General features: G+C 46.7%; 1 protein-coding gene across 1 annotated transcript in view; it reads left to right on the plus strand.

The window, feature by feature from the left end:
- Window positions 1-22,901, plus strand: part of LOC147701272 (IgGFc-binding protein-like) — a 901,303-nt gene that overhangs the window by 441,134 nt on the left and 437,268 nt on the right. The window contains exon 23 of the mRNA XM_086929332.1: window positions 9,279-9,402. Within this exon, the coding sequence (XP_086785458.1) occupies window positions 9,279-9,402 (124 nt within the window). The remainder of the gene's footprint in view (window positions 1-9,278; window positions 9,403-22,901) is intronic.

The following is a 22,901-nucleotide window of genomic DNA, read 5'->3' on the forward strand; positions in this document are numbered from 1 at the left end:
TTGACTGGCTAAGAGTGGTCTGCTTATTCAGACACTTTGTTCATCACCACCCCCTTTTCTGAATCGTTTTTGGCCACTATAGGTGTGGCAGCGTATATTCAGACATGAGTCCCTTGCTCACTGCACCACCAGGATTCAAGCAAGCCAGGCCGACGACGGCTGAAATGCCAGAAACCGCTCCCCGGAGGCTTGTCTCCTTTAGAGTGAAGAATTGGCTTGGTAGTTTGGTCTGCCCTGTTCCCATGAGGCACGGGGTCAGACTAATTTGCATATAGCCAGGTTCTGAACTGGGGTGATGCAGTGAGCTAAATAACGGTGATGGATTAAGCCCTGATCTCTTGACTGGGTAAGAGTGGGCTGCTTAATTCAGACACTCTGTTCATCACCAGCCCCTTTTCTGAATCGTTTTTGGCCACTATAGGTGTGGCAGGGTATACTCAGACATGAGTCCCTTGCTCACTGCACCACCAGGATTCAAGCAAGCCGGGCCGACGATGGCTGAAATGCCAGAAACCGGTCCCCGGAAGCTTGTTTCCTTTCCAGTGAAAAATTGGCTTGGTAGTTTGGTCTGCCCTGTTCCCATGAGGCACGGGGTCAGATTAATTTGCATATAGCCAGGTTCTGAACTGGGGTGATGCAGTGAGTTAAATAACGGTGATGGATTAAGCCCTGATCTCTTGACTGGGTAAGAGTGGTCTGCTTAATTCAGACACTCTGTTCATCACCACCCCCTTTTCTGAATCGTTTTTGGCCACTATAGGTGTGGCAGGGTATACTCAGACATGAGTCCCTTGCTCACTGCACCACCAGGATTCAAGCAAGCCGGGCCAACGACGGCTGAAATGCCAGAAACCGGTCCCCGGAAGCTTGCTTCCTTTCCAGTGAAGAATTGGCTTGGTAGTTTGCTTTGCCCTGTTCCCATGAGGCACGGGGTCAGACTAATTTGCATATAGCCATGTTCTGAACTGGGGTGATGCAGTGAGCTAAATAACGGTGATGGATTAAGCCCTGATCTCTTGACTGGGAAAGAGTGGTCTGCTTAATTCAGACACTCTGTTCATCACCACCCCCTTTTCTGAATCGTTTTTGGCCACTATAGGTGTGGCAGGGTATACTCAGACATGAGTACCTTGCTCAATGCACCACCAGGATCCAAGCAAGCCGGGCCGACGACGGCTGAAATGCCAAAAACCGGTCCCCGGAAGCTTGTCTCCTTTCCAGTGAGGAATTGGCTTGGTAGTTTGGTCTGCCCTGTTCCTATGAGGCACGGGGTCAGACTAATTTGCATATAGCCAGGTTCTGAACTGGGGTGATGCAGTGAGCTAAATAACGGTGATGGATTAAGCCCTGATCTCTTGACTGGGTAAGAGTGGTCTGCTTAATTCAGACACTCTCTTCATCACCACCACCCCCTTTTCTGAATCGTTTTTGGCCACTATAGGTGTGGCAGGGTATACTCAGACATGAGTCCCTTGCTCACTGCACCACCAGGATTCAAGCAAGCCGGGCCAACGACGGCTGAGATGCCAGAAACCGGTCCCCGGAAGCCTGTCTCCTTTCCAGTGAAGAATTGGCTTGGTAGTTTGGTTTGCCCTGTTCCCATGAGGCACGGGGTCAGACTAATTTGCATATAGCCAGGTTCTGAACTGGGGTGATGCAGTGAGCTAAATAACGGCGATGGATTAAGCCCTGATCTCTTGACTGGGTAAGAGTGGTCTGCTTAATTCAGACACTCTGTTCATCACCACCCCCTTTTCTGAATCACAAGGTTGTGGGAGCAAAGCTCCTGGTATTAGGCTCAGGGCAAAGGGGGATCTGAGTTAGCACCCAAAGTACACCTGCAGCAGCGCAGGGGCCACTGGGTGCAGGGTGCTGGTTTGGCGTTGGGTGCCCTGTTGATTTCAACGGGGGTTTCTGCGATTGCAACAAAGACTGCATGCCCGGGTACGAAGATCTTCTGGAGTTGATCACCGGTTAGAGAGGTAAGTTGGGATGCCTGGAGATGCTGGGACACCCTCAGTTGGGCCACCCAAGGCCGTGGGGCGAGGGGAGAAGGGGTGTTTTAGGCATGGGGTTTTGTTACCAGCTCAGGTTGGGGGAATCCTCCAGAAAGGGGCTGCAGGCATCGTTTGGAGATTCGAGGGAGGTCACAGATTATCAGATCTCAGATCTGGATTGCAGGGGAGAACTTCTTGTGGTGTTGGGCCACTCCAACTTGGGCCGTAGGTGTCTGGTGCCGAGTGGTGCTGACTCGCGGTTTCTGAATTTGTGGGTGATCAAATTCGGCGCTCACGGGGGACAAAGTCTTTGGCCTGGAAGGTAGGGCAGCTGGCAAGCACTAACACAAAAAACCTCTTATCCAACCTATATTACTTTTATCATGACCTATGTAGGTTTACTATGTCAGAAACCCACCATTATTATATAACATATCAAAGTTTTAAGACATACAATATAGATATTTTTGGAATTTTATTAAATTTATTACATCTTTTCTTTGTGCAAGTAGATAAATATTTCCAATTCACTTTTCATTGGTATATCATTTAATACACACATATAATTGAGAAAGATCACAAAAACAATTAGGTTTACTAAAATTCACAGGAATACATTTACCAGCAGCAACCTATGATTCATTCATTCCCCAACACATTCACACTCATTCTAACTGCAATCATACTATAAATACACTTCACTGGAGATTCAGCCCTCTAAGAGGGTCCCAAGTTGTGTTAGAGAGATCTGTGTTCGTAGATGTCATCTAAAAATCTAAGATGTTAAAATTGTCTCTTCGGGACCACTTCTCAGGGGCAAGCTTGGTCTGTGCGCGTTTCAGTGGCAACGCCACCTTCTTTAGGACCAAAGGTGGTGAAGATAGAATCTCACATATATAAAGGTTGCCTGCTGGGTAAGAAAAAAAATATTTTAGGATTTTCACCTTTAATTTGTATTAGCCATATGAGAACTAGGAAATGAGAACCAAACAAGTATGGTCTCAGCTTCTTCAGGATCCAAACCACAACAAAGGCCTCCCGCTCAATGGCACTCCAACACTGCTCCCTGGGGAGTAGCCTCCTGCTTATAAAAGCAATAAGTTGGTATTTCTTCATAATTGGTCAGGGATATGACTGCTGCTGTCCCTAGCTCAGAGGCATCAGTCTGCACAATTAACTGCTTGGTATAGTCTGGAGCTTTCAGAATTGGTGCTGAGCACATTGCCTCTTTCAGGGTGTCAAAAGACTTTTGACAGTTAACTGTCAAGTTTGCCTTTTTTGGGCATCTTGGAGGTGAGTTGTGCGAGGGTTGCACTTGCCTACATCAACAAAGTGGCCCAAGTATACCACATTTGGATGCCTTGATAGTTAGGCCTGCAGTTTGCAGTGCCTTTAAAACCTTCCCCAGGTGGATTAGGTGATCCTCCAAGTGGAGCTAAAGACAGCAATATCATCTAGATATGCTGAACTAAAGGCTTCCAATCCAGCAAGGACTTGATTCACCAACCTTTGGAAGGTGGCAGGGACATTCTTTAAACCCAAAGGCATAACAGTAAACTGATGATGCTCATCAGGTGTGGAGAATGCAGTCTTTTCTTTTGCTCTTGGTGCCATTCCAATCTGCCAGTACCCTGGAGTTAAGTCAAAGGTACTTAGAAATTTGGCTGCACCCAATTTGTCTATCAGTTCATCGGCTCAACGCAGGATTGGAAATAGTTGCATCCACTCAGAAAAGAACACTATCTTCAAAGGTCCACGCATGATCGTATTGAAAAAGCTACACTTCTTCTGAAGTAACTTACACCCTCTAAGAACAGAAAGTCTGCACACAATCGCATTTGAAGAGCTACACTGCATCGGAGAAATTGACACCCTTTAAAAGTATAAAATCTGAACTAGAATAGTATGGATGATTTTCTGATTCATCTCAACAGATGAGATTAATTTTTTTATTTATTTATTTATTTATGGGCTTATATAGCGCTATGAATAAACTCCCAAGGGAGTATCTCCGCGCTGTAACTGCCGGTGCAAAACTGAGAAAGGGAGCACATAGTTAAAAGTACTGTGAACAAGGAACAATTTAAAATGAACCAAACAAAAACGTTTTTAAATGTTTTCTGAATTGACAGTGGTCATTACATTGCCTTAGTGACAACGGAAGTGAGTTCCACAATTTGGGACCCACAACAGATAATGCTCTTCCACCCAACCTGGTTTTCGTGATCTTAGGAACATTTAGTAGCAATTGGTCACTAGATCTAAGGGCACGGATGGGAACATAAGGAATAAATTTGTTCGCCAAATACTCAGGTCCCAATTGGTTGAGGCCCTTGTGTATGGTACAGCAAGTTTTAAACTTCACTCGTTGACGTATTGGCAACCAGTGACGCTCATGAAGTAACGGTCTGGAGGGGGATCTAGGGGGTGCATTTAGCACCAGCCTAGCTGCCGTGTTTTGCACCACCTGTAAACGGTCCAACACCTCCTCGTTTGCACCTGCCAGAAGCCCGTTACAATAGTCAAGCCGACTAATGATCAGAGCCTGAACCAGAGTTTTCCTATGAGAATCAGGGAGGAAAGGGAAGATTTTACGAAGAAGGCCAATCACATGAAAGCACGCTCCTACAGTGATGTTAACGTTTTGCTTCATGGTTAGCTCTGGTTCAAGTCTGACGCCCAAGTTCTTGACTATAGTTTTTGGCACAGGGACCGGCCCCAATTCAGAGGGCCACCATTCAGGGGACCATTGAATCCTGGCTTCACCAAAGAGCATCACCTCTGTCTTTCCAACATTGCATTGTAAAAAGTTGGATGACATCCACCTTGCAACTGCCTTCATCCCATCGGAAAAAGATTGTAAAATATCCGGGGTAAGAGTTTTAAAAGGGAAGAGCAGTTGCGTATCGTCTGCGTAGGACACTGGACAAAAACCAAAAGCTCTAGTAACATCTGCCAAGGGGGCCACATAGGTGTTGAATAGCGTTGGGCTCAAACATGAGCCCTGTGGAACCCCCTTGGAAATGCTAACTTCCTCCGATTTAAAGTCACCCATGGTGACAGATTGGTCTAAAATAGCTCTCTATGAGTTTTAGGTCCTGAGGAGAACCCTACCATTTTTTTTTAGTTCAAAATGCGTCAACTGCTGAGTGTCCAAACAAGTGTGAGGAAACACACTATCAGGCAGAACCCCTGCTGTTCAAAATGTTTGCGGAAAAATGATAACCTACTTCCTTCCTTTTCTATAAATGCACTGGGGACTTTGAATAGTGCACTGTTTGGACGCTGCCTTTAACCAGGTTGTGAAAAAACTCAGTCAAATAAATTTCAACTTGTTTGGGCTGTATTGTCTTTTCGTTTTCACCTATGTGTTTACTTTTTTCATTTTTGAATGTGTTCACTCTCTTTGTTAAACAGCATTATACTCGAACTTATTTATTTCATGCAAAAATGAACTCTAAAACTTAAAGAAAAGGAAAAAAACTGATGTTTTTGGGTCACACTAATTTTTCATGTGTGCTCTAGGAGAATATTGATCAACTAAATATCAGTACTGACATGTGTGTTGTTGTGTGCATAGAAAGGTTTTAGGCGGTTAAGATGGTTCACCCTTCTGGGCGCCCTGCTTGTGCCCAGGTCAACTAAGTAGGTGACCTCACTTTTCCTTTTCAAAGATGGGGTAAGGGACACTCAATTTTCCCTGGACGGCCCTTGGTTGCCACAGGATCCAAAACTCCCTCCTTTTGCCCTGGTTGGAACTCCACCAGTGCAGCGATCTTGTCATACCAGTGTTTCTGGAGCTCCCGGCTGTCCTCAAGATTTTTGGAAGCTTTTTCCATGTATTCTGCCATTCTGGACCTTAGGCTTAGTACATAGTCCACAATATCTTGTTTGGGTTCTTGGAAGGGCTTCCCCCAACCCTCTTTTACAAGACAGACTGGTCCCTTATCAGTATGGCCAAACAGAAGTTCAAAGGGGGAAAACCCTACTCCTTCTGAGGCACCTCTCTATAGGCTAAAGGTAAGCATGGTAATAGGACATCACATTTCCTTTTGAGCTTTTCAGTGAGCCCCATAATCATGCCTTTAAAAGTCTTGTTAAACCTCTCAACAAGGCCATTGGTTTGTTGGTTTGTGGGTGATAGGGTGTAGTAAACTTGTACTGCACTCCACACTCTTCCCACACATGCTTTAGGTAAGCAGACATGAAGTTTGACCCTCTATCTGAAACCACCTCCTTATGAAACCCTACCCGGGTGAAGACACCAATGAGGGCCTTGGCTGTAGTAGTCCTAAGGAGTATTGTCTCAGGATATCTGGTGGCATGATCCACTACCACCAGTATGAATGTGTTTCCTGATGTTGTGGGAGGTTCAAGTGGACCCACCATGTCCATACCTACCCTTTCAAGGGGAACCCAACCACCTGTTTTGCCACTGGCTTGACAGGTGACACAGGAACTGAAAAACTCCTTTACCTTGTGATACATCTGGAGCCAGTAAAAGTGGCTAACTACCCTTTCCCAGGTATTGGTTTAGCCCAGAAGCCCAGCTATGGGGATGTCATGAGGCAAAGTTAGTAAGACCTCCCTGTACTTCTCCTGTCATTCTCCTAGTGGCTACAAGGTTGGGGTCTCTGGCCTCAGTGTACAGTAGTCCCTCCTACCAATATACTGGGTATCACAGACATCTCCCTTTTCCTGTGCAGCATATTGCCTCAGGCTCTCAAGAGATGGACAGGTCTGCTGTCCAAGGCACAGCTTTTCCCCAGTGAGTCCCCCTGGGCCCAATAACTTCACCTGATAAGGGTCAAGTTCCATAGGCTCAGTTACCTCTGGGGCTTCCAAGGCCACTCTCTGAGGAGAGGGGTCCAGAGCTTTTGGCCTTTCAGAAGCTGGTTTCCCAGTCTTCTTACCTTTCCTCTTGGAAGGTTCAGCCATTCTTTCAGGCTCTAACACTTCTCTTTCACCCTGCTTTCGGCTCTTTGCTCTAGTCTTGACACACACAATCTCAGGGATGTCCAGCATTGCTGCACAGGTTTTTAATTCTACTTCAGCCCAGGTTTCCTGGTCATTGCCAAGCAGAAAGGCATCTGGAAACTTTGGAGAGACCACTACCTGTTTCAGGCAATTAACCCCCTCAGTCTAATGTCATCATAGCCATGGCATTGTTAGTAGTAACACTGTCAGGGTTGGTGACTGGGTACGTTTTCCCAATTAGGTATTGCTCTTGGAAAACCAGTGTGTCTCTCACCATAGCAACACTGGCACCTGTATCCCTCAGAGCCTCTATTCTAGTACCATTGATACAGGGGAATTTCCCCTGTGGAGGGTTTGTAACCCATTTCGTTTGGTCACCTCCAGTGGCTGTTTTTGTTACCCTAGTCTTGACCTAATGGTGTGCCTTCTTTCCCAATTCTTGGGGATAAATTAAACCTAGGTCTACCAAATGCTGATGTAACTTTTCATTAGTGCAATTACTTAAAATATGTTCCCTCATAAACAAATTGTAAAGTCCATTGAAATCATGCACATTATTTACAGTTAACCAACCATCTAGTGTCTTGACTGAGTAGTCAACCAAGTCAATCCAGGACTGATTTTGGGTTATGTGAGCCCCACAAATCTATTTCAATATTCCTCAGTTGTGAGTCCAAAGCCCTCAATCAGAGTGTTCTTCTTGAGGCCATAAGACCCAGCATCTGCCCCTGTAACAGTCATGAGTCTGTCCCTGCAGTTACCAATGAACAGTTCCCAAAGGAGTGCCCCCTAAATAAATGCCTGTTTTCAAGTGGCTTTAATTTTTTACGCAAATCCCTGCCTACTATTGTTAGTAGACCGTGTTTTTGCGTCAAAAAGCATGGGTGGTTGCATGGTAAAGCTCGTGTATACCCCATGTAACACCCCTTTGACGCTAAGTAATGCAAAGCAGTTCTTTGCGCTACTTTGCATTACTTTTAGGCAACTTTCTAGCGCAAAACAAGTTTTGCGCTGGAAATAAAATCCTACAGAAACCTTTTATTGCAGGTTTGTGCCACTTTTGTAACAAACCCAGCATAAAAGATTTGAAAATCTGGCCATGGGAGTTTTATCAGAATAACACTCTGGTGTTATTCATTTAACATGACTTTTTATAAACTTCAGTGTATGCAAATTTGCCTTATGTAGATTCACTGTGTGTATCTCGAGTGAATACCAATAACTGGCGAAAGACGAGGCCAGCCTTTGTTTTTTTGCAATAGCTCATACCAGTTTCACTGGTAATAGGTTTAAATAAGCGGGGTCGGTGACAAGATGAGTTTTTATCCCGATTCACATTCACAGGATTAACCATGCACTTATAGTGATTTCTCAAGCACCAAACACGTCGCGGACTTCCTACACAGGATGTTGTTTTGTAGATATGACATGGGAGAAATCAGTTTTAAAGTGTAGACATCGAGAAGAACAAGTAACTTACCTTCAGTAATGATGTATATGTAAGATACACAGGTTAGTTTTAGATTCCTTACCTTAGAATTTCCCCCAGGCATCAGACTGGATCCATAGATTTTTTTTTGCAGTACCCCTGCGTGTCGGTAGGTGGCGCCGGTCGACTCCACATCTGTTGTCGGCATCGTGGTCCCCGGGATGACATAGCAGTGACTTCTTAGACTCTGCCCCTGCGCGCTGATGTCAGTTCTGACACAATTTTCCACGCCAGATGCGCAGAGCCATGAAAGACACTGACCACTGGTGCGCCACAACTAGGGCCCTTGAAGGGAGTCCCTATCCCTAGAAGTCAGTTCGCAGAGTGGGGAGAATGGGTGGGGCGGTAAGGAATCTACAACTAGTCTATGTCTCTTGTCTATGTCTATTTCATCATTACTGAAGGTAAGTAACTTGTTCATCTGAAAGAGACAGTTATTTGTAAATTCCTTACCTTAGAATAGATGCCCCAACAATATCATCCCCGGAGGAGGGTCTGCAGACCAAGTTCAGACAAAAAAAGTACTGGAGGACCGAAAGGGCAAAATAGCTGTCTCTCCGAACTTGACTGTCCAGGAAGTAATGTCTGGTAAACGCATGCAGAGACGCCCACGTTGCCGCCTGGCAGATATCAAGGAGTGGAACTCCACGTGCCAATGCAGTGGTTGCTGTCGTAGCCCTAGTATCTTAATACAAAGAACAACTTATCGAGAGATGGTGCGTTTTTTAACAGCCCGTCTGTGACCAAATGCCTGAAGTGGTTGGTAAGAAGCTACCCAGGATGGTCATAAAGTATGTTATTACTCCTTTATTTAGACGTATACAGTTATTTTATTGTCCATTGAACAAAGTCGTTGTTCAGGTGTTCCAACGTCTTCTTCTCTTTCAGGTTCTTCAAAGTTCTTCCCCCCCAGCACCCTCAACAGAAACAAAGAAACAGGTAAGTGTCTGCCCTTGTTTTCTAGAAGTGGTGGTTACTCATACTACTTTGGGGAGGGGGATGCGTGTTAGCTATCTTTGTAACTCAACAAAAAAAATATATATATTAAAGGAAAGCCTCAGAAAACCATGAAACTGGCTTTGGCCCTTCTGCCCCTCTTCTCTTAATCTACAGAGGAATCTGTTCTCACTCTCTTCCTTTTTCTTTTCTTTTTCTTTTATGATTCTGTTGGCTCCTTTCTTGGGGGTATCCTTTTTTTCTTCCTGTTCTGTGTTTTCCCCCTCTTTTTCCTTTCCTTTTCTCCTTTTCTCCCCTCCACACTTTTTTCGTAGTTTGGCCCTAATGTTGGTTTCATTCAAGGAAAAGGGCACGCACCTGGTGGAGCCACGCCACTCCTGGGACGCAGCTGGAACCTGCCGGGTCTTCCTGAATTCTCGCGGACAGCACAGGCTGACTCTGCTCCACTCCTTCCTGCATTCCTCCTCGGGGACCTTCTTTGATGGATGTACAACGTGATCATTCTGATAGCAGTACTTTACATCGCTGATTTTACAAGGCAAGTCGTTACAACGACTTGCGTTGGAGGGCGCGGATTGAGGAAAATTATAATTCTATCTTCCAACACCAGTCCACGTAACAGTAGGGAAGGTGTTGGAATATAAAATTACAATATTCCTTAACCAACAGCGCCATCCAGCGCAAGTCGTAGTAATGACTTGCGTTGTAATGGCAGAGTGGTAAAGGTCGTGCGGTGTAAACACTGCGTTGTAAACGACGTTTACCTTCTTTGATACCACTTCCTCCAGCGTCCCATCCTTCTTCCCAGTCTTCTCTTTTGCCATATCCACGGCGCGACCTTCCATCTCTCTTTTAATCCGGGTCAGCCATGATGACGTCACCAACCTGGTGACTCCTCCCCTTTGCCTGACTTCCGGGTCAGGCAAGGAGGAACGGGCTGTCTGCTACATTGCTATCACCAGGTTGGTGACGTCCTTTCTTGGCATCTACATATCCATAAACAGTTTATCATCCACCCGGAAATCTTTGGTGCAGTCAATATAGAATGACAGCGCACGTTTAAGGTCCAGAGGGTGGAGTGTCTCCTCCTCCTTAGAATGGTGCGGAGGTGGGAAAAAGGTGGGCAAGGTGATAGATTGTCCTACATGAAAGGGTGTAGCCACCTTAGGAGGGAACACTTTCTCCGGATGCATAGAGAAGAAAGTGGGCTTGGAAGACAAAGCTTGTAGCTTACTCACTTTGTGGGCCGAGGTGACGGCCCCAAGGAAGTCAGTTTTCAGAGTAAGGAGCCTAAGAGCACAGTTATAAAGAGGCTCAAAGGGTACACACATAAGATATGGTAGAACAAGATTCAAGTCCCACTGGGGCATTATGAAAGGAGATGGGAGGAAATAGAGGAGTGTTGCCCTTAAAGAATCTATTCACAATGGGAGACCTGAATAAGGATGGCTGATCTGGCAGCCAATGAAAAGCATAAATAGCATCAAGATAGTCTTTGAGAGTGCCCAGATCAGAGCCCTGCTGGGCCAAAGAAAGTATGTACAAGATACAAGAGGACCTCTAAAATAGGGCCAGAAATGGGATCCACTGCCTTTGCTGTGCAACCTGCCACAAACGTGTTCCATCTACAGGCATATACCGTTTACTTGAAGGACGCCTGGCTCTCTAGATGACATTACAGATTTCAGGTGAGCCACCAGAATAACTAAGGCCCGGTTGCGCTTGATATTCTTGGGCACTCGGGGCAGAAGAGGTACAGACGGACGAGTGCCACCCTGGAAACTCCAGCGCACAATAGCACTATACCGCTGACATTGTGCATTCTCTTCGACTAATTCTCTCCCCACCGCTAAAAGAGACCTTGCACCACCTCTAAATGAAGATGCCATTCGTGATCGACCTAGCACCGACGGCTGAGTCCGTCCACCTTGTCATTCAGAGAACCCGCCATGTGTTGAACCACCAGGGTCATGCCCTGATGTTCCTACCTTGTCCAGAGGTGAAGAGCCTCTTGACATAGGGTCCACGACCCCATCCCGCCCTGTTTGTTGCATTACCACATGGCGGTGGTGATTTCTGTGAACACCTGCACCACTTTTCCTTTGAGAGAGGGAAGGAATGCCTTCAGTGCCATTCAGATCGCCCAGAGCTCCATCAGGTTGATATGGAGCCTCGACTCTGCTGGAGTCCAGATGCCTCTTATCTCCGCCTCTCCCAGATGGCTGCCCATCCCAGTAGTGACGCATATGTCACCACTGTTAGATCTGGTTGGGAAGGGAAAGGGATCTGCCTCTGATCCAAGCTTGGTTTGTTAGCCACCACTGCAATTGTTGTGCAGTTCCCTCTGAGATCTGAACGCAGTCAGAAAGATTCACCTGATGCTGCGCCCACTGGAACTTCTTGTCCTACTGCAAAGACCGCATATGCCATCTGGCATGATCCGCCAGCACGATGCAGGAGGCCATGAGGCCCAGCAGCCTCAGAGTCATTCTCACCGAAATCCGAGATATAGGCTGAAACATCGGTATCATAGCCCGAATATCCCTTATTCACTGTTCGGGAGAATGGGCCCGAAATAACACTGTCTCCAGAACAGCTCCGTTGAAAGGGAGCGTTTGAGAGGGAGTCAGGTGTGATTTTGGCATGTTTATAGTAAACCCCTGCGAGTGCAGGAGTGCCACCGTAGTCTGGAGGTGGGAGATGACAGCTTGGGGCGAGCTTGTCTTCAACAGCCAGTCGTCGAGATAGGGAAAGTCTGGAACCCCTGATCATGCACAGATAAGCTGAGACCAACACTATCACTTCCGTGAACACCTGAAGGGCACTGGTAAGGCCATTGGGGAGCAGGGTGAGCTGAAAGTGCTTGTGGCCGACCACATAGCATCTGTGGGCTGGCAAGACGGGAATATAGAAATAGGCATCCTGCAAGTCCAATGCCACCATTCAGTCTCCGCGGTCGAGGACATACAGGACCTGAGCCAACGTGAGCATTTTGAACTTCTTCTTCCAGAGGTAGCGGTTGAGGGCACTAAGGTCTGGAATAGGACGCAGGCATTTGTCCTTCTTGTGCACCAGAAAGTAGCAGGAATAACAACCACAATCTACTTCTGGCGCAGGGACCCTCTCTATAGCTCCCTTGGCCTTCCTGGCGGAGAAATGCCAAATGATTATCCGAAATGCGATCGAAAGACAGTGGCATGGAGGGAGGGATATAGGGGCCTTAATGTTAGCGGCACTGACTGAGTTAGGCACGACTCCTGTGGACCAACAAGATCCAATTAGGGTGCCGGTAATATTCCAAGACACCATTAAAGCGCTGGGGAACCTATTTCTAGTCCAAAATAAAGGTGGGGCGCAGAGGGGGCCACAAAAGCCTAATGGTACCGATGGATGGTACACAAAAAATTGCAGACGTAAGAAATCTACACTATTAAAGGCAGTAAAGTGCAAATCCCAAGTAATGATACAGCTTGCCAGGAAAGAGTATAAGGCGACCGTATCAGAAGCGAAGAAGGAATGGGAGGAACAGTATTGGCAAGCACTATAGGAGGCGAGCATTGGGAGGGATGCTGGCCGCTTTTGGAATATTATAAGAACTAAGAATAGACCAGCTTGTGATCTTATAACGTGCAATATAACAAGCCAAGCCTGGTTCGACCACTTTTCAAAACTCTATTCTAGTCCGCAGGGAGGCCAAAATGAACCAATTTCCCAAAAACCCTTAGTAACCTTGGGGGAATCTAATATCTACCCCTTTACCGAAAAGGAAGTGGAAAATGCCATCAAGTGTATTGTACTGCATAAAGCGGCAGGCCCCAATGGTATCCCCAGGGATCTTCTTCGATCTCACCCGCCTAAATGGGGAAAGCTTATTTCTGTTTTAATCAATGCCATTGATAAGGGCGCCACAATTCCTAAATCGTGGAAGGGGGCAGAGGTCGTTTCAATTTTTAGGAAGGGGCGCAGAGACGACCCTGCCAATTACCACCCAATAAGCCTGATCGACTCTACTCAAAAGGTTGTTGGGAAGGTGGTCCTTGGGAGGATTCTACTATGGGCTGATGACAATAAAATCCTTTCTGACTATCAAGCGGGATTTAGGGCTGGTACTGGGACCATAGAACAGGTATTTAGATTGTTACTTATTTATTGGAAGGTGGTTCTCATAGGCAAGGGCAGTCTTTACCTCGCATTCATAAATCTAAAGACTGCCTTTGACCTGGTGCCCTGGGAACGTTTCGGGAGTGTTGTCTGAATTGGGGATCCCTCCGAATATCCTGGCAATACTAGTGAGGCATATATAACAAGGGAGAGAGTTAGGGAAGTTACACAAGCTATGTGAGGTGGGAACTCCTGGTCCCTGGGATTAATGATAACAACAAAGGAGGAGTAGCCCCTGTGGGAAAGAAAGCAGAAAAATCTCCGCTTCTAGAGCTGAAAGCTCAGGCACAGTGTGTGCCCCAACCCGTAACCGGACAGTGCATGTCCTTTAAGAAGACCCCTCACTCACCAACCTAGTTAGTGACATGCTTCATCATCGGGGTCCCACCCTATAGGCCGAGTGCCCATAGGGTGTGCTGCGACACCTGACTACAGTGGAGCGGGTTTCTTTATTCTTTTATGTTTAAAGTATTTTATTGAAAGGGTACACAGTACAAAAGGAAAAACATTTAAGCAATGGCATTGTGCTGCAGTCCCAGGAGCCCATCTTCAAGTAAATGCTACGTGTCCCGCAAGAGCAATAGAGGCTGCGTGGGCTCCTCGTCCATCAACATTACATTTGATAACACCCTGAGGTCAAAGAAAGTGTCCGTGCCCTTCCCTTTTAAAAGAAACAGTTCCCCCAAACTCCCCCCACCCCCCTCTTGTTCCCCAACCCCCTTCCAACACCCCCATCCAGTGTCCTGTCTTAGCCAAACCTACTGTGCTCAGCCCCCCCCCACTACTCCCAAACTCTATCCAACCCATGATTATTGTGCAGTGAAATCTAGCGGTGGTGTCAATCTCAAGAGCCTCAAGTACCTCGGACAGGTCAGCTCCCTAAATTCGGTAGCTAGCAATGCGTGGAAGGGCTGCCACAACTCCCCAAATTGCTCTACCTCCCCGGCCATCATCAGTGATAGTTTTTCCATACCCAGGACAAGCCACAGCCTATGTAACCAGCCCGTGATAGATGGAACAGTGGTGGTCCGCCAATAGATTAGGATATTCTGAACGGCGGAGCCCAGTGCTATTGCAATTTGTCTGCCCCTACGGGATTTCAATGGATACATCAGCCCGTTGGGCAAGCACAACAGGACATATGCCGGAAAGCGGGGCAACTCTATTTCAAATCGAGTATCAACCTCATCTAGCACCTCCTTCCAATAAAGGCTCAATACTGGGCACTCCCACAGGACGTGTGTCAATGTCCCCGGATGCCCACATTCTTGCCAGCAAGTACTATCAATATGTCTGTCCATCTCGTGTAACCGCTCCGGGGTGTAGTACCAATACGTAGACACCTTAGTAAAAGTTTCAGTAAGCCCTACATGATATGCAGAGTGTCGTGCGCGGAATGAAATCTGGTCCCACTCTTAATGGCTCAACGTTCTTCCCAGCTCTCTGTTCCAGCGTTCCCTACCTGGATTATGAAAGTGTGAGGGGGAAGGCTGCAGTAATTTATAAAGATCTGTGATGAGTTTAGCGTCCGAAGAATGCGTCACTAGCCACCTCTCGTACGGCAATAGTTTCCTATCTGCCAGCTCACGTACCTGTGGTTGCAAAGCCCAGTGTTGCACCTGCCAGTAGCGCATCCTATCCGTCTCAGCCAAACCGTACTCTTCCTTAAGCGCTTGGAAAGGGAGAACTCCGTCCGGCCCGTACACATGGAAAAGTGACCTACAACCGGCAGCCCACCAGTGTGCGAAAGCCCCGTGGGTAACCCCTGGTGTGAAATCCGGGTTGTCTGCAATAGGAGTAAACGGGGAGGGGAATGTGGTAAGCTCGTGTGCTGTGCTAGTAGTGTCCCACACCCTCAGCGGGACCCGTGTTACAAAAGACACGTAAAGATTCGGAGGGCGGTGAGCCCTGCGCAAAAAGGGCACCTCTTGTAAAGGGCGACCGGCTACAGCCTGATCTTGAAATAACCAGTGCTTGTCCGACTCCCATCGGCTCCATTCAACCAGATATCGGAGCTGCGCCGCTTGAAAATACTTGCGTAGGTCCGGGATTCCAAGCTCCCCAGACTCCGGTGCCAGCATGGAGAGAACTCTCCTCATCCGTCGTTTGCTGCCTTGCCAAATAAAACGGGATAGGATCGATTGTGTCTGCTGAAACCAGCCCTTAGGCGGGTGTAGCAGCAGGGCCCGAAATAGGTATAGTATCTGAGGGAGGACAGTCATTTTAACCGCTGCCATTCTCCCTAGCCACGATATCAACCCTTTGCTCCATCTCCCCAATTCCTCTTTAATCTTTCCAGTCAAAGCCGTATAGTTGGCTATCACCATAGCCTGCAGCGTAGGTGCCAACAGAATGCCCAAATACTGGACTTGGTGAGCCGACCAATGCATGGGGAAGAGGCCCTGCAACTCTCGCCGTGTTGCAGGAGTCAGGAAGATATCCAGTGCTGTCGATTTGCCCATATTCATTTTGAATCCAGCCACCCGTGAGAAAGCCTCCAATTCACCGATACATGCAGGCAGTGCGCGTCTCGGCTCCTCCAAGGTCAAGATCACATCGTCCGCATAGAGGCTGACCGTGTGGACATATCCCCCCATCTTCACTCCGGTGGCATCCGGATTCTGTCGGAGCCTCTGAGCGAGTGGCTCCATATATAAAGCGAAAAGGAGCGGGGACAGGGGGCAGCCCTGTCTGGTCTTTATTCTTTTATATGTGCATAAAATTACAGTGAAAAGTGTGTTAAAAAGGGGCCATTACTACTCACTTCAAGACTTTATTCCTGAGTGCATGAACCCCAATAAAACCAATGTGGCACCCATGCCTAGTTTGGAAGGCTTTGGTGTCTCAAAAAGTGTAATACGTTTAAAAATAGCGAAGTGTGCTATGTGAATATTTACAAGAAAAATAATAAGGTCTACATGTTTCAACCATTAAAAAGATTCTATGGTTTTCGTCAGGACCGTGAAGATTGGACGGGGTGGTACGCACACGCTAAGGTGCGCCCGGCCCTCGTGCAATTTAAAGATCACAAATGTGTGATCTGGTAAAAAAGGGTGTGTCTTTTCCTCATTCAGGAAAAAAACCTGTAAGAAAGAAAAGGGAAACGGGGTTGGGATTACGTACTAGGGAGGACAAAACAAGGGCATACACTTAACATATATAGTGCGGCTTCACAAAGGAAATTTTGCACAGGTGAGGTGGGGCTCACAGGGGCAGAAAACCGATAGAATTCCAGTGAATAGGGGTGTCCGCCAGGGATGTGTCCTTGCTCCCACTCTTTTTTCACTCTATGTGAACGTTGTGGTGGAGCACTTGCAGAGAGTTCCATCTGATGCAACATCCCTGGCGGGCGAACGTATTCCAACTCTCCTATTCGCTGACGATACCCTCCTCATCTCTAAATCACCTATGGACCTTCAGAGCCTCTTAGATAATTTCCAGTCCTTTTGTACCCTGAGAGGGCTTGTAATAAACTCAGACAAAACTAAGTATCTGGTACTGAATCCACCAAAAAAACTTGGGCGGCCCCCAGTCCTTAACCTTGTAACACTTGAAAGGGTCACCGTATTCGACTACCTGGGTATACGCATTTCCAACACCATGCAGTGGAACCCACACATACAGAAAATGCTGCTAAATCATAAAAGGGTAGCGGGTGCTATACTTAGGGAACATCGATCTTCAACATCTAGACTGATTGCTCCGGTCCTAGATATATACAAGGCGAAAGGAGTGAGCTCGGCCATATACGGAGCCGAACTCTGGGGTACAACCAATATGGACCAGCTAGTAAGATCAGAAAATAAATTCCTTAAAGAATTAATGACACTTCCCCAGAGCACCGCCACGGTTCCACTGTTATTGGATCTGGGGTGTCATTTAATTAATGATCTGGCAAAAGTTCGACCACTTTTACTGTGGGCTCGGCTGTGGCGAGCGCCAGAGCTAATAAAATATGCGGAGGGCCTATCTGAAATAATGTCCATGACGGGGTGGCAAAAAATTAAGTGGCTAAAAGATATCAAATCCTTGCTCTATGATCTGGGCCTCAAGGATGCATGGGAAAATAGAACTGCCCCACCCAAGGCAGTAATGAAGAAGCTGTATTGGAGTTGGGTAATTGGTAAAGGCAACTCAGATTCCAAACTAGGCAGAATGACGGCTGAGTTCTTGCGGATAAAGGATGTTGCACTCTATGAACCCTACCTAGATATTATACAGAAGCCCTATAATAGGGCCCTGTATTTTAAATATGGGTAGGTATATTACCTATACGTGAACAGACTGCCCGCTGGAAAGTTCCTTTCCAAACAACATCTTTCTGCCCAAACTGTGAACTTAGAATAGAGTCAATTGCACATATCTTGTTTGCATGCCCAGCGTACAAATCTCCAAGTAATTGCTGGCTCAAACCGTTATGTAGAGACTTGGATCCTAGAGACCAGTCCATAGCACTGCGCATCTTTAAGTCTGTTACCCGATCGTTATATGTATGCGGCCTGTCAAAGTTTTTGAGATGGGCATGGTCCATTAGATCGAAAAGGCTTAGCGACATCCAATAATTTGTTTTGCACTATTACTTGCAAGTACTTTTTATTCTTTTATTGTTTTTATCTCTGTTGATGCAATTCATGCCCTTTTTAAAATATGGGTAATTGTTATTTAAACAATCATGTTTATGTAAACACAATCTTTTTATGATGTTAAAGTACTGTCTCACGCTTTTAAGATATGTTTTTATCGAAATAAAGCTTATTTCATTCATTCATAATGCTCCAACTTCCTTGCCACTGGATTAGTGCCCCCTCCAGAAACCACAACACTTATGCTGCATATGAGCTGCCCAATAATAGGCCTTAAAATGTTATGCCTAGAACCCTCCACTGTTCCAGTGTAGTTTCAGTACCTCCCCTCCAATCTTATCTGTGCCTTTCTTATCCATTAATGTACCCGGTCTCAATGTCTGTTGTCCTGCCCAATTGAAAACAAGGCGAACATCATACCTTTCCACCACCTGAATGCACTATGTGAAGGTCAGGGAAATAGAGAACGGCCCCCAGAGACTGGCACAACACATATTCCAGCTTTAAGAGTTTTTTTCTGTAAACAAAAAAGTGTATTATTGGGTGCTCTAATAATGGCTTCCCTCAGCAACCGTCACTGTTGTGAAGGGAGAAACCACAGTGGAGACTGAGCTCACAGTGTAGACATCCCTGAAAGGAGACCGGTATTGCAAATAGGGCAGACAGCCTTCCACTATGGTAGCTGAGGCCATGGTGTCTACACTCCTGATACACTATCCACCAAGGCACATAAGGAACCCCCTAGTGTAGTGGCTAGGAAGTGACCCTTTGCCCTGGGTCTACAGTCATCTTATTGTAAGGCTCAAAGTAATCAATATAAGGCTGAGATCTAAAGAGGGCTATTTTAGTTAGATTCATAGAGAGGAACATTGTTGCCTGGAGTTTTTGTGAAATGTGATCATGTTAGAAATGGGGGTCTCTAGTTGGCAGAGGTAGGTACCTTTGTCCAAATAGGGACCCTTGCTTCTAGTCAGGGTAAGAGGGAAACACACTCTAGATAACCCCTGCTCACCTCCTTGGTAACTTGGCATGAGCAGATAGGCTTATCCCAAAGGCAATGTGTAAAGTATTTATACCAACACTCAAAGAAATAAAGGGAAAACTCCACAAATGGACACCACACCAGTTTAGAAAAATAAAGTATCTTTATCTAAACAAAACAAGACCAAAATGACAAAAATCCAACATACAGATATTCAGAAAAATGGCTTTCAATAGGATATTGCAAAAAGCTTGTAGAAATCAAATAGCGCCAACTGGGGCTCTTGCGATGTCGTGATAGCAAGAAATCCAAAGTGTTGGGCGGATTCACACAGACCCCCAACCAAACAGTACCTTGGAAACGAAGTCGGTGACGAGGCACAACGTAGAAAATGGCCAATGTCGGCTCCGTTGACGATGGAATGTTGGCAGTACGTAGGGTCACCCTCAGCGGTTATCGGCGCCGCAATAACAGGATGCAGGCGCTGACGTCAGACACGGCATCTTAGGGCTTCAGAGCTGTGGAGCAGGCCGGGCGATGCGTTGTTCACTTCACGAGTGGCTCCCCGCGTGTGGTGCAGGTCACGGCATCACAGCGGCATCGTTGATGGCGTCAGAAACAGATTTTCTTCCTTCTCTTGGGTTTCTTCCAACTCCCAACAGCAGAGTCAACCTTCAGAGGCTCAAAACTGGCACAGGCACCTCAAGGCAGGACAGAAATCAACACAGCAGAGTTCAGGGGAGCTGAGGGTGAAGTCTTTGTGTCCCTGAGACTTCAGAACAGGAGGCCAGCTCACTTCAGGTCCTTGGAGATCTTCTTCAAGCAGGGGACACAGCACACAGAACAGCAACTTCAGGCCAACCCCAGACACACAGCAAGGTCAGTACCTCTCCTCAGTTTCTCCAGCTCTTCTCCTTGGCAAAAGGTCCTCTGGAGTCCAGGAGTGATCTAAAGTCCAGGGGTTTTAGGTCTAATATTTAAAACCCAAAATGTCTTTGTTCTATTTGTACAGGGAGCTCTGGGCCCAGTTCTGCCTTCACTGGTGCAAGATGACCAAAGGAGGTGGAGACAGCATTTTACAAGGGAGACACGCCCTATTCAGGTGCAGGGGAAATCTCCTCCCACCACTCTTTATGCAGCAAGGGTCTATTCAGCTCAGGGCTGGGTCATCTAGGAAGGGCCAGGCACACCTAGCCCCCCCAGAGGCTGTCTACAGGGAATGCAGAGGTCAGTGCCTCTCCTCTGTTCCTCCAGCTCTTCTCCTTGGCAAAAGTTCCTCTTGAGTCGAGGAGTGATCTAAAGTCCAGGGGTTTTAGGTCTAATACTTAAAACCCAAAATGTCTTTGTTCTATTTGAACAGGGAGCTCTGGGCCCAGTTCAAACTAGTTCTGCCTTCACTGGTGCAAGATGACCAAAGGAGGTGGAGACAGCATTTTGCAAGGGAGACAGCTCTATTCAGGTGCAGGGGAAATCTCCTCCCACCACTCTTTATGCAGCCAGGGTCTATTCAGCTCAGGGCTGGGTCATCTAGGAAGGGCCAGGCACACCTAGCCCCCCCGCCAGAGGCTGTCTACAGGGAATGCACATCCTCTGTTTCTGTCACACTTAAAACAGACAGTCAATCCACAAACAAGAAGAGGCACGCAGAAAGGTTGAACAAGAAAATAGCCACTTTCTAAAAGTGCTATTTTCAAACACATAATTTAAAAACCATCTTTACTAAAAGATGTGTCAAATTCTGAATTCAGGGATACCAGACTCCAATTTTCCATCTTACTCCTATGGGAAGATATGCTTGAAAAATGTTACAAAGCATTTGCCAATCTGTTCTATGGGCAAGATAGCATTTCAATAGTGAAAAATGAAATTGGCAGTATTCCACTATCAGGACATGTTGCACCCACCAGTGCATGTCCTACCTTTCACGTACACTGCACCCTGCCCAAGGGGGTACCTGCTTTAACCCCTTCCGTGTTCCCTTCGGCCATTGTCTGTTGCAAGCACTACCTCGCTGGTGCTGCGAACGGCCGACGGCCGACGCGGCCCCGCCCACTCCGTGGAACGCCTGCACTGCAGCGAAATAACGGCCGCGGTAAACGGGTTAAAGTCATATGAGATACCTACAGAGGATGAGTGGAAAGGTAAAAAAGCCTGATAGAGGAGGTTGTCATTCCAAGATGTTGAAGGGGTAGAAACCAGATTGAATAACCTGTAAAATAGACCTATATTGCCCTCTTTGGTTTTAGGTGACACTAATATACCTCTTGGCCTTCGGTGACATTTATAAACACTTCAATGGCAATATAGGACCATATTACACAGCTATCCGTTATGCAGTCTCTCTATCTCCATGTATGTCTGTTGGTGTATAGATACACAAACATAGAGATAGACTACACAACGGGTAACTGTGCAAAATGGTCCTATATTGCCATTTAGGGATTATATATATATATATATATTAATACATATATATATATATATATATATATATATTTATTCAAAGAAAGGTTGCTCGTCGCTTGAGGAGACCCACACAGCGTTTTCTAAGCCTTTTAATTGGTAGACAAATCCAAGCAGGTGAAGGGCCTTCTAGCGTACTCTCTGCCGTTCGTGCCACACGCGTTCCGGGACCCTGTCCCTTGTTCACTGGCTCAGCATTAATTGGGGGAGAGGACAGCGCGTTCTTTTTTAAGGTGTTTTCGTTTTCAGGACCGCCTCTCTACGGGCGTGTCTACGCTGAGCATGCTGGTACATGCAGTTCCAACATAGCAGTTCTCTAGTGGGCGCTGTTTAATTCCTTCCATAATAATTCCGAGTTGCTCAGGTACTTGATCTGCTTGTATTTTAGCTTCGGTCAACCAACCCGACACGCTGTTCCAATGTGTGCATTTCAAAGTTCATCGCACACGGACCTGCAGTTGCGGGGAAGTTCTTTTCGTGGCCAGAGCGGGCCACTTAATGTTCAAAGAAAGGTTGCTCGTCGCTTGAGGAGACCCACACAGCGTTTTTCTAAGCTTTTTAATTGGTAGACAAATCCAAGCAGGTGAAGGGCCTTCTAGCGTACTATCTGCCGTTCGTGCCACACGTGTTCCGGGACCCTGTCCCTTGTTCACTGGCTCAGCATTAATTGGGGGAGAGGACAGCGCGTTCTTTTTTCAGGTGTTTTCGTTTTCAGGACCGCCTCTCTACGGGCGTGTCTACTCTGAGCATGCTGGTACATGCAGTTCCAATATAGCAGTTCTCTAGTGGGCGCTGTTTAATTCCCTCCATAATAATTGCGAGTTGCTCAGGTACTTGATCTGCTTGTATCTTAGCTTCGGTCAACCAACCCGACACTCTGTTCCAATGTGTGCATTTCAAAGTTCATCGCACACGGACCTTTGCGTGGGGGTTCTTCTCGTGGCCAGAGCGGGCCACTTAATGTTCAAAGAAAGGTTGCTTGTCGCTTGAGGAGACCCACACAGCGTTTTTCTAAGCCTTTTAATTGGTAGACAAATCCAAGCAGGTGAAGGGCCTTCTACCGTACTCTCTGCCGTTCGTGCCACACGCGTTCCGGGACCCTGTCCCTTGTTCACTGGCTCAGCATTAATTGGGTTGGTTGACCGAAGCTAAGATACAAGCAGATCAAGTACCTGAGCAACTCGCAATTATTATGGAGGGAATTAAACAGCGCCCACTAGAGAACTGCTATATTGGAACTGCATGTACCAGCATGCTCAGCGTAGACACGCCCGTAGAGAGGCGGTCCTGAA

This window comes from Lissotriton vulgaris, chromosome 7 (genome assembly GCF_964263255.1).
Source record: "Lissotriton vulgaris chromosome 7, aLisVul1.2, whole genome shotgun sequence".
NCBI classification, from domain to species: domain Eukaryota; kingdom Metazoa; phylum Chordata; class Amphibia; order Caudata; family Salamandridae; genus Lissotriton; species Lissotriton vulgaris.